The sequence below is a fragment of the Tachysurus vachellii genome, chromosome 1 (genome assembly GCF_030014155.1).
Source record: "Tachysurus vachellii isolate PV-2020 chromosome 1, HZAU_Pvac_v1, whole genome shotgun sequence".
NCBI lineage: Eukaryota > Metazoa > Chordata > Actinopteri > Siluriformes > Bagridae > Tachysurus > Tachysurus vachellii.
Window position 1 is genome coordinate 42,798,811 of NC_083460.1, and position 12,500 is coordinate 42,811,310.

General features: G+C 41.2%; 2 protein-coding genes across 2 annotated transcripts in view; both read left to right on the top strand.

The window, feature by feature from the left end:
* The first annotated feature begins 4,342 nt into the window (after positions 1-4,342).
* On the top strand, positions 4,343-10,175 carry rerglb (RERG/RAS-like b). Its single transcript, XM_060865630.1, has 5 exons — positions 4,343-4,467; positions 5,280-5,336; positions 5,659-5,732; positions 5,871-6,019; positions 8,423-10,175. The coding sequence occupies exons 1-5, from the start codon at positions 4,416-4,418 to the stop codon at positions 8,697-8,699; spliced, it is 609 nt and encodes a 202-aa protein (XP_060721613.1). The 5' UTR covers positions 4,343-4,415; the 3' UTR covers positions 8,700-10,175.
* Positions 10,176-10,826: 651 nt separating this feature from the next.
* Positions 10,827-12,500, top strand: part of stk33 (serine/threonine kinase 33) — a 20,800-nt gene continuing 19,126 nt past the window's right edge. The window contains exon 1 of the mRNA XM_060865641.1: positions 10,827-10,910. The gene's annotated coding sequence lies outside the window, so the exon portion shown is untranslated. The remainder of the gene's footprint in view (positions 10,911-12,500) is intronic.

The window sequence follows — 12,500 nt, forward strand, 5'->3', positions numbered from 1 at the left end:
TCCAGCGGTGAAGGGGGAGTGTAGGTTCTGTGGGGTAAAGCATGACCTAGAACACAGCCACACACAGCTCCAAAGTCATCGTCAAATTCGCTGACGACACAACGGTGATAGGCCTGATCACTGACAACGATGAGACGGCCTACAGAGAAGAGGTGAGCACCCTGACTACATGGTGTCAGGATTACACATATACGTATATAAGTACATATTGCACATAATGTGTAGTGCTACTGTAAGGATGCCCAATAGTACACTGTGTGTTTACTGACTATATGTATGAGCATATTGCACATGTTCACTTGTTGATTTCATTATCTGTTTGTTAATTGTACATATTAACAAATTGTACATATTGTACACACATATTGTACTGACTATATGTATGATCATACTGCACATTTTCACGTCAACTCATTATCTGTATAATTGTTCTACAATTTCTGGAGTTCACTCCTAAGAATTTCACTCACCAAGGCACATGTGCTGTGGTGATGTGACAATAAAAGTGACTTGACTTGTTTTTAAGATGCCTGAGATTAAGAGGTCTTTTTAAGCTACTCAAGAGCTGGTTTCAAAAATCAGATGAAGAATTCTCAGAGAAGGTTTTTATAGGAGGAGTAAAGTACTGCTTCTCAAAAAGGAGAAAACCAACTTGTTTTTACACTCTGATTTTCTTTAATCTTTTAGTGGTTGCTTAAAGACATACTTATTTTAAACTGGTGAAATGTTTGCAACTTATTTTATCCATTGCCTATTTCTCATTCATTCATCTTCTACCGCTTATCCAAACTACCTCGGGTCACGGGGAGCCTGTGCCTATCTCAGGCGTCATCGGGCATTGCCTGTTTCTTTCTTTATTTAATTCATTTTCTATTCATTTATCTTTTTCATTTATATACTAGGGAAGACCTATGATGAAATATTGTGAAGGACACATGTATTTGTCTGGCAAATAACTAATAAAAGTATTGTTAAACCTCAAAAAATCTTTCTCTCTCTCTCTCTCTCTCTCTCTCTCTCTCTCTCTCTCTCTCTCTGTCTGTCTAATTTCTAATTAATATAGAAATATTATAATAAATGGATAATATAGGGATGTGGTAGCCTAGTGGTTAAAGTATCGGATTAATGGTCATGAGTTCAAATCCCAAATCGACCAAGGTGCCACTGCTGGGCCCCTGAGCAGGGCCCTTAACTCTGATTTACTCAGTTGTCACTTGTCATGCCCCGGATGGTTGGAAGGAAGGAGACAGACCCGTACGCAGGATAGCTTCAAACGATAGGGGTTAATAAACAAAGAGGACAAACAACAATATCCACACTACACGGGGACTAACGTAACTAACTAATGAATCTGTGCTGCCATCGGCAACGCGGCTCACATATATACACAAGACAGGTCCATCACACAATGGGGAACAGGTGTGGAGACAGGGAGGAGCAGACGAAGGCGGGGCAGCCACGTGACAAAAACAAACAATCGCACGTGTCCAAAAGTCCACGCTGATCCCTGACATCACTCTGGATACGGATGTCTGCTAAATGCCAGAAATGTACATGCAATAAACCTCAAAACCTTCTTTCATTTCAACTTCCTCACCACAACAAAGAACCAGTTGAAGTTTAAAAAAGACTCAACATTTTTAAATAAATATTAATAATGGTTTATTTGTTCCACAGAGCTGCTGAGTTCTGGACTCTGATTGGTCAGAATGTGTGAAGGTGTTTTCTCCCTAAAGGTTTGGTGTTTAATTCTTTTCTCAAAACACATTTTCTGCTTCAACTTTTCTAACACTTTCCTGAGGAGACTTAAAGTAGATTAGGTTTAGTAAGGATTATTTGCCTGAAAACTGTGGGATAAAACCTGGGCCTCTTGTTGATGGCTCTGATGTCATATCTTCAGTGCCAGGATTTGAATCTTCTCTTCTCTGACCTCATCTTTACCCCCTCAGACGTCTGAAAGCTGATTTGTAATGACTATTTTTGAAAGGAGGTAACAGTCTTTTCACCTCTCTGGCTCTTTGGTGTGTTTTTATAAGTGCTGAATGATGTTCAGAGGGCATTAAATCATACAGCTGAATGAGCTCAGAGGTCTGTGTGGTGCAGTTAAACCCAGAGGGTCATTAAAGTCGTCTCAGTCTTCTGGCTTCGTGAGCTGCTCTGTTTTACTGCTCTGTTTTTTTTTTTTTTAAAGGATCAGTTCATTTCATCTCTATGCAAAAAAACACTCTATTCTTTTTGTCTGCTTTTGCTGATTAGTGCTTTATCACATTATATAGTACATTAAAGTACAGTACAGTGTATAATATAATATAATATAATATAATATAATATAATATAATATAATATAATATATTATGGCACAACACAGTAGAGTGTGTTATAATCAGTGTTGTGTTAGTTACTAAGAAACTAGTTACAGTTACTAGTTACTTCATTCAAAAAGTAACTCAATTACTTAGTTGATTATTTACACCAAAAAGTAATGTGTTACTGTTAAAAGTAACTTTTTATTTACTTTTTTTAAAGAATGTTCTTTAATGTCCTTTTATACGTTATGGTCTATACAAACACAAAACTGTTTGTTGATCTGTCCCTGGCTAACACACACACACACACACACACACACACACACACACTCACACACACACACACACACTCACTCACTCACTCACTCACTCACTCATCTTCTACCGCTTATCCGAACTACCTCGGGTCACGGGGAGCCTGTGCCTATCTCAGGCGTCATCGGGCATCAAGGCAGGATACACCCTGGACGGAGTGCCAACCCATCACAGGGCACACACACACACACACTCTCATTCACTCACACACTCACACACTACAGACAATTTTCCAGAGATGCCAATCAACCTACCATGCATGTCTTTGGACCGGGGGAGGAAACCGGAGTACCCGGAGGAAACCCCCGAGGCACGGGGAGAACATGCAAACTCCACACACACAAGGTGGAGGCGGGAATCGAACCCCCAACCCTGGAGGTGTGAGGCGAACGTGATAACCACTATCCCTGGCTAACAGTTCGGTTAAAATGTAGTCGCTGGTGTTTGGCTAGAGGGGCTTGACTCACTTCGAGTGTGTCCACCGACACAGGGTTTAGTTTCTAGCTTCGTCGAGGCATGTAGTTTCTACCTCCAGATTGGAGTTGCTATTTGTCGCAGTAGATCGGACCTTCGAACCAGCTTACATTTGACTAAAAGGTTTTTGTCTTTATGCCCAACTAAAGTGAAATAATGAGCGTATTTACACTTTGAGAAACTTGTCTTGCTCTCGCCTCGACTCGCCGTTACTGCCGCACATACATGAATAAACAGAAACACGGCCACAGTGCGGCGTCTTCGTGTTTACAGGTTGGCATCCACCAATCCTACAATGTGTCACTGCTGTAAACAGGTCAGTCTGTAGGCTACACTTCAGTCTAAATGAATTCATTTAAAAAGGTAACAGAGTTACTTTATTTAATGTGTTAGAGTATTAGTTACTGTCATAAGTAACTATGTTATAACACTGGTTATAACACAACACATGACAATACAGTAAAGTTTCCTACAGTATTAATACAGTAACTGACTCATGTTATTACAGGTAAATTATTATGCTACAGTAAATCCCAGTGCAGATCAGTATAAGGTTCAGTGCAGCAAACCAGCTTGAAGTATAATGTAGTAAATCAGACAATTCTGTCAATCATGTTATCAGTTCAGAAAGCTCCACCTCCACCTCAGATTTGGTCCTCATCCAGCAGAACTCAGGACTCTGAGCTGCAGCATGAACCGTGTGAGAACATGAGCAGGTCACCAGGAGGAATAAATAAGACCTCCAGAGCAGCTGAGTGATGTGAGGTACTGAACTGTCAGTATTGTACTGGATCATCTGGATCTGTGGATTTCAGGAAACCTGAGTGTGTGTGTGTTTGGACCTGAGTGTGTGTGTGTGTGTGTGTGAACCTCAGTGTGTGTCTCTGTGCCATGAACAAGAAGAAATGAAGGTAAATCAGGCTGAGGGTGAAAACACACCTCACAGACCTTTTGTGTCCAAAATGACCCGATTAACTGGAATGTCATGACAACCAAACACACTGGAATGACTGTAAACTCCTTTTAAGATGAAGGAGAAGAAGGTTTATAGTTTATGAGTGGTGGCTCTTTGTGACTCTGCCAGTTCACTGTTAAAAACATCTCCTAAATCTCATGCAGATGAAATCCCATCCGTTTGAGCCTGACCTCCTGATAACTCCTGATGTTACGCTGTGTGGGAGGAGAAAGTGGAGATCAGAGCAGAAGAAAAGCAGGGAGAAACTCAGAGAAGGAGAGAGAGAAGCAGAGAGAAACAGAGAGAGTTCATTTCTCCTCAGCTGAAGAACAACACGTCGAGTCTCAGGCAGTCGTGCAGCAGTCATGAACGAGGTGAAGCTGGTTCTGCTGGGCAGTGAGGGAGCGGGAAAGTCAGGTCTGTGTTTCAGCTCTTCACACACACACACTCACGCACACACACACACTCACACACACACACACACTCACACGCACACACACACACACACTCACACACACTCACACACACTCACACACACACGCACACACACCAATTCGAAGCCAGCAGGAAACCTGCAGCGTCTCACCACAGAGTGTGTTATGATTCACAGTGCACTCGTCCTCACACACTCACTGTCTCATTAACACTTTAATGTCCTCGTCAAACCTCACAGCTACTTATTAATAAAACAAAACAAATCGAGACTTTTATACATTTTACTTTTTATTTATTAGTTTTATATTTATTATATATTTTGTATTTTATTTTATATTTCTGTTGCACAAAAAAAAGCTGTTGGAAAAAAGGTTAAGATTTTTTATTTATTTAATTTTTATTGATTTATTTCTTTACAGTTTTGATGTATCATTAAAGTACATAATGTGTGTTACACAACAGGGTTTCTTTCTTTCTTTCTTTCTTTCTTTCTTTCTTTCTTTCTTTCTTTCTTTCTTTCTTTCTAGTGTGTCTGCTGTAAGATGGATGTTATTTGGTGTGAAAGCAGCTCATTGTGTAACTGTGTGTCTTATAATAAAAGCAGTAAATGAGGCAGTTTATAATATTCACTACAGAGCAGACTGGAACTCGCTCAAAACATAAAGCTGCTGTTTCTGAGCCAGAAATTCATCAGAACTGGCCAAGTGTTTGATGTAGAACTCTTTTATTCTGAGGGTTTTATTACTTAACATCACTGTGTGAACTAATGGACTCTGTCCTGTATTTGACTTCAGCGGTTTTGGTGAGATTCCTGACCAAACGCTTCATTGGTGAATACGCCTCGAATACAAGTAAGCTCAGTGCGGTCCAGTATACACACACACACACACACACACACACACACACACACACACACACACACACACACACACTGTTCAGTTTAATCATCAATATCAGTTCACATACAGTGATGTTATTTAATTTTGTTTGCTCATACCAGCTGACAGGAAACTTAACATTTTTAATATGTTTTATTAACACGTTTTCATCATCAAGTCTTTCATATTTTTCTGTTGTTTATTTTATTCTCTGATGACATAAAACTCATGTCACATTTCATTTCATTTATTTCCTGCAGCAGGTCTGTGTTTAATAACTCACTGTTTATGGCAGGTTCGTTGTACCAGAAAAGGCTCTCCATCGATGGCAGACAGTTAAACCTGGAGATCTTTGATCCGTGCTCACAGGTGCGTGTTACAGGTTCAAATCTCCACTGCACTTTTCTTCTGCGTCTGGATCCTCGCTCGGTTCTTCTCTCCTGGTTATTTCTCTGCTTGGTTCTCTGAATAAACTGATCAGAGATCTCCTCTTTCTCTTCCTTGCAGAACATGGAGAACATATGTATCCTGGAGGAGCCGGTGGACTGGGCAGATGGCTTTGTGGTGGTCTACACAATCAACGACCGTGTGTCTTTCCTCTGTGCTGAAAACATCCTACATCAAATCAGAGCGAGGCGCCGAGAGGCGTGTAAAGGGTGAGTGAGGATCAGAGCTGTGAGCTGGAGACACAAACAGAGCTGTAATGACTTCATGAGGAACAGTCAGAAGGGTCGATTAAGGAGAACAGAAAATACAGATTAAACAGCGTGTTACTGCAGTCGCTCTGTACCACGAATGACGCAGAGACATTTTAGAGCTATTTTAATTTCTGTATCACAACTGGAGCATCAGACTCTGAACCAGTACAGTCTTATTAAAGGGTTGTAAAAGTCAGGGATGTGAAGAGGGAGGTGAGGGGGGAGGTGAGGAGGGACGTGAGGGGGGATGTTAGGAGGGACGTGAGGGTGACGTTAGGAGAGACGTGAGGGGGGAGGTGAGGGGGACGTTAGGACCTAGGTGAGGAGGGACGTGAGGAAGGACGTGAGGGGGGACGGGAGGGAGGACGTGAGGAGGGACGTGAGGGGGGACGGGAGGGGGGACGTGAGGAGGGACGTGAGGGGGGACGTGAGGGGGGATGTGAGTAGGGACGTGAGGGGGGATGTTAGGAGGGACGTGAGTAGGGACGTGAGGGTGACGTTAGGAGAGACGTGAGGGGGAGGTGAGGGGGACGTTAGGACCTAGGTGAGGAGGGACGTGAGGAAGGACGTGAGGGGGGACGTGAGGGGGGACGTGAGGGGGGACAGAAGGATCCTATTAGAGAACTCAAACAAGTTGAATGTGATCTTGTGTCTCCTACAATAACACTCATTCACTCACTCACTCACTCACTCACTCACTCACTCACTCATTCACTCACTCACTCACTCATTCACTCACTCACTCATTCACTCACTCACTCACTCACTCACTCATTCACTCACTCACTCATTCACTCACACACTCACTCACTCACTCATTCACTCACTCACTCACTCATTCACTCACTCACTCACACACTCACTCACTCACTCACTCACTCATTTTCTACCGCTTATCTGAACTACCTCAGGTCACAGGGAGCCTGTCCTACAATAACAAACACATTTACATACAGAATACTTTACTTTAATGAGAACAACTGACATTTATCTCATTTATACATCTGAGCAGTCGAGGGTTAAAGGCTGTGCGCAGACTTCACCTCTCACCTCTCACCTTTCACCTCTCACCTCTGTGAATCCTCACGCTCTCTATCAGTTCGTCACTCTGTAATTCAGGGGTCTGGACCCGAGGCCTGTGGGTCAGAAACCTCCAGACCTAATTTATCAGAAGTAAAATCATCTCATGTGCTGAAACTGAACCAAAAGTTCTCAAGAAACATTTTATTTGTAGCCTGTTGTCCCAATAGGGGTCAGGGTCAGGGTTAGGGTCAGGGTCAGGGTCAGGGTTAGAGTCAGGGTCAGGGTCAGGGTTAGGGTCAGGGTCAGGGTCAGGGTTAGAGTCAGGGTCAGGGTCAGGGTTAGAGTCAGTGTCAGGGTCAGGGTTAGAGTCAGGGTCAGGGTTAGGGTCAGGGTCAGGGTTAGGGTCAGGGTCAGGGTCAGGGTTAGGGTCAGAGTTAGGGCTAGGGTTAGGATTAGGGTCAGGGTCAGGGTTAGGGTCAGGGTCAGGGTCAGAGTTAGGGTCAGGGTCAGGGTTAGGGTCAGAGTTAGGGCTAGGGTTAGAGTCAGGGTTAGAGTCAGGGTCAGGATTAGGGCAGGGTCAGGGTCAGAGTTAGGGTTAGGGCAATAAACTGGGGTCTATAAGCTATGGACCAAATGAGCTGATGATGTAAGGAAACAAACTGAAAGACTGAAAACTCGTTTAGGACTCGTTCTGTTTTCTTCTGCAGTGTGTTCAGTGGGTTCAGTATATAGCTCTAAACTCACACACACACACAAACACACACACACACACACACACACACACACACACACACATGTGAGGAGTTTCTGTTCGTACTGAAGTTTTTAGTTCTCTGAGTTAGAAACTTCTCCGTCCTTCTGAGTTTTAGATGATTAAAGCTGTTAGACGAGTCTGCACCACAGCGCCACCTGCTGCATCTTTATAAAGCTGTGTATCCTGAGGTCAATTTAATTTAATTTATTTACAGCTTTACAGAACATAAACACAATACAAAAATTAATATTATACAAAGATTACGATTAATATTAGATATATTTAAATGTGTATGTATTTATCCCCAATGAACAAGTCTGAGGTGACTCAGGTGACTGTGGGGAGGAAAAACTCCCTTAGATGATAAAGGAAGGAACCGTGAGAGGAACCAGAGTCAAAGGGGAACCTCATCCTCATCTGGGTGACACTGGGGGTGTGATTATAAACTCTTATAAACACCAGAGAGTGTTATTATGTTGTATGTATGTTGTAATTTGTTGTTCTCTGGTAGAGAAGATGTTCCGTGTGGTTCCTCTCTCTGTGTTTAAACTCGGATCCTATGGCTTTCTGTCTGATCTAAACAGAGACGTGGACGTTCCCATCTGCCTGGTGGGGAATAAGCAGGACCTGTGTCACAGCCGGCAGGTGAGCGAGGAAGAGGGACGTTCTCTCGCCCTGGAGCACAAGTGCATTTTTCAGGAAGTGTCTGCTGCTGAGAACTACCTGGACATTGCTAACCTCTTCACCAGACTCATACGACACGTCATGGAGCACAGATCTGAGCGCCGGCGCTACAGCGGCTCCAAATCCATGACCAAGCTCATCAACAACATGTTTGGGAAAAGGAGGAAGTCCGTCTGAAGCACTTCACCACAACAAAAAACCTTCTGAGTCTTCGCCGTCTGGAATGTTCTCTAGAACCTGATGCTTGTAATGGGATCTCACCTGAGGAGTGGAACCAGAGAGCAGACCACAATTCCTCTGCTCCTCAAAATTTAGAGCTTTAAATATTTCTTAAGTTTGTTCCTTTAGGTTCAAGGTTTTATGCAGATTCATACAAGAGACAGAGTAAAAATACTGAGTAGATCCCTTTAGGAGGTGAAGATCCTTTAATTACCCAACAAAACCCAGGAGAACAACTTTTCTTTCCTAAGAGTAGAAACCAAGTCCCAAGAGGTTTAATATGAAACTCCTGACAGCTTCTACTTCAAACACACTCATTCAGAACTAAAGTTTTTTACAGGTTTCACAGGTTCTTTAAGATCACACTGGATCATTCAGATCCAGACAGAGAATCGTTCAGACTGTACAGAGTTCACGTTGAGGAATAAACACAAGTTTAAACTGAAGGTAAAAATGAAACTGAAGCAAAACATTCATTCATTCATTTATCTTCTACCTCTTATCCGAACTACCTCGGGTCACGGGGAGCCTGTGCCTATCTCAGGCGTCATCGGGCATCAAGGCAGGATACACCCTGGACGGAGTGCCAACCCATCACAGGGCACACACACACACACACACACACACACACACACACACACACACACACACACACTCTCATTCACTCACACACTACGGACAATTTTCCAGAGATGCCAATCAACCTACCATGCATGTCTTTGGACCGGGGGAGGAAACCGGAGTACCCGGAGGAAACCCCCGAGGAACGGGGAGAACATGCAAACTCCACACACACAACACTGGAGCAGAGAGAGTTAAGGGCCTCCATCAAGGGCCCAACAGTAGCAGCTCATCAGTGCTGGGGCTCGAACCCTGATCAACAACACAGAGCCTTAAACACTGGACCCACCAGAAATAAACACACCGGCCGCTGAATCTGGGAGGTTGGAGTTTTACACAGATGTAATCCTATAAACTCGTCTGTGTTCAGAATTAATTGCAATTTCATTTAGAAATCTTCTAAAATAAACTGAACTCTGTGTTTGTAAAGTTAAATAAAATCGTTTGTATGATAAAAATAATTAAATAACTGATGTAATCTGTAATGATTGTTGGTGATTAATATTTAACCCTTGAAGCATGGAGGATATTCTGGTCTTTATCTCTCGCCCAGGTTAATGATTCCATCTGAAGTTTTTCTGTTTCAGTGCTGAAGCAGCTGATTATATGCACTGATGCACTACAATGTACAATGTTTTTTTTCCCAGGTTCGTCAATACAGTTTCATACAGATTCATAATGAAATTACATATTATATATAATATTATAATACATTTATATATATATAAGATGTTCTAACAACAAACAAACAAACAACAACATCTACTACATTGAAGTTTGGACAACAACTGCTTAAGATTTGTCACTTTCTGCTGTCACATAAAAGAAATATAAAAATTCCGAATGATAATTAAAGTTTATATCAATGTGTCAAACAAACAACCATCTTGATTAAACTTTCACCTGCTGTTATATTAAGGTTTGTTATCTTCTATATTAATCTCTTTTGAGGAAACTCATTATTGTTTCCAGAATTTAATAAAACGGTGTTTTTGAACTTTTTTTTGTGTTGTTTCTGAAGCTCAGAGTTACTGTATTTACTTCACATGCTGTAATGCGGTTTATTGCCACCAGATGGAGCCAAATACCGTCGAACGCTTCATATCAACTAACAGTAAAAAGAACATATATTTTAAACTATATATTATACAGATTGTTTAAAAAGTTTAATGTTTACAAATCAGTTCTAAGTGACATGCATTTACAGTCCCAGGGAATCAATGTGCAGTGAATCTAAATGTATTCTATTAACATTCAGTGTACATTTTGAGTAGATATACAACAGTCTAGAAAAGGTTAATAAACTGTAAAGGTTAATAAACAGAAAAGGTTAATAAACAGAAAAGGTTAATAAACAGCTGAAACATTAAGAGTAAAAACAATACAGAATAAAAATGTCCAGTTTTATACTTCGCGTTTTTTTTTGCCGTGTCCTTTAGCGCTTGCCGTAGTTTTACACTTTTAGCCCTGAGGGGATTAAAACTTTGTGAGCGGGTCTCAGAGAGCTTTGTGACAGACAGAGACACCAGCAGGGACTCCGATCTAAAGGTAAAAGTGTGATTACTGATGAATAAAAACAGACACACGGTTTGAGGGATTTTTCAGCTCTGAGACGCGGAAGTGAAGACATGCGGTTGTCATGGTAACGCACGCACGCGCGGCCCTGGAGCGTCTCGTGCTGGATGTTTTTATTATTATTATTATTAGTTATTAATTTCCCACAAACCTCAAACTAACAACTGACTCTGTCTCCTGACGGATTAAAAGGAAGGTAACTTTCTTATTCTTTTGTTTTTTTTTTAAAACTATTTTTAATCAATTACAAACTTTAAGATTTTTCCGTTGATTAAAAACAATGTTGTTCTGAATGTTGGACAAATAATCATCATCATCATCATCATCATCATCATCATCATCATCTTTAGATTATTATTACTGTAAGAATCTGAGGCTTTTTAGTCGTCTTATGACGTCACTCCAATTAGCATATTCATATGTTCGCATACGCGATAATTTGCATATTCAAATATGAAGAAGGAAAATACTTTCTAAAGACACTGAGAATAGAACAGAATAAAGTTTGATCAGAATCTAAAACAGCAGATTATTATTTATTTCTAATGAAGACGTCTTTGTTCACTGATTAAATATTAAATCAAGTCTTCAGACAAAAACAGATTAGTAGTGAAAACTGGAGGAGGAAACAGATAGAACTAATTATTAGCTTTTATTACTGTGAAAAAAAGTTTAAAACAAATGTAAAAAAAAAAAAAAAAAAGGTAGAAGTGAAAAGACTCCAAAGTGCTCATTGTACATCACTATGGATATGAAGACAAATGTCCTAAATGTAAACGTAAAGCTTTTAAAATACTGAATTATAATCGGTACTCCGGTTTCCTCCCCTGGTCCAAAGACATGCATGGTAGGTTGATTGGCATCTCTGGAAAATTGTCCGTAGTGTGTGATTGCGTGAGTGAATGAGAGTGTGTGTGTGTGTGTGTGTGTGCCCTGTGATGGGTTGGCACTCCGTCCAGGGTGTATCCTGCCTTGATGCCCGATGACACCTGAGATAGGCACAGGCTCCCCGTGACCCGAGGTAGTTCAGATAAGCGGTAGAAGATGAATGTATGAATGAATGAATGAATTCTAATCAAAGGTAAATGTCTGTGAGGAATAATTCACTTCATCATGTGGATTATTTACCTGTAACAGCTCACCTGAAGAGATTCTTTAATAATAATAATAATAATAATAATAATAATAATAATAACAATAATAATAATAATTCTGCTCATTATTTTGAAGGGAGCTGTTAATTCAGTATTCCACTGCACTGTAATGTTTAAACCCTACTAATATCAATGCAGTGAGTGTGAGTGATGTGGGGCAGAAACATGGAGGAGCTGTGAGCGTTCACACTGCAGGTAAAAGTGGCCCAAATCTGATTTTTTTGGGGTCAAGTGACCAGGTCAGACTTCTTCAGATGTAGTGTGAACACTCAAATCTTGCCCAGATCTGATTTTTTCAAATCAGATTCAGACCACTTCCATATGTGGTCCTGAATCAGACCCAGATCTGATTTTTTTCCAATGTGGCCGCAGTGTGAACAACCGAGGCGTCATTGTTATTGTTCGTTTG

Bases quoted from the DNA above. Each gene is read 5' to 3' on its own strand.
- rerglb (XM_060865630.1), top strand. From the start codon at position 4,416: ATGAACGAGGTGAAGCTGGTTCTGCTGGGCAGTGAGGGAGCGGGAAAG. The intron at 4,468-5,279 runs GTCTGTGTTTCA...ATTTGACTTCAG, and splicing joins TGAGGGAGCGGGAAAGTCAG to CGGTTTTGGTGAGATTCCTG. The intron at 6,020-8,422 runs GTGAGTGAGGAT...TGATCTAAACAG, and splicing joins CGCCGAGAGGCGTGTAAAGG to AGACGTGGACGTTCCCATCT.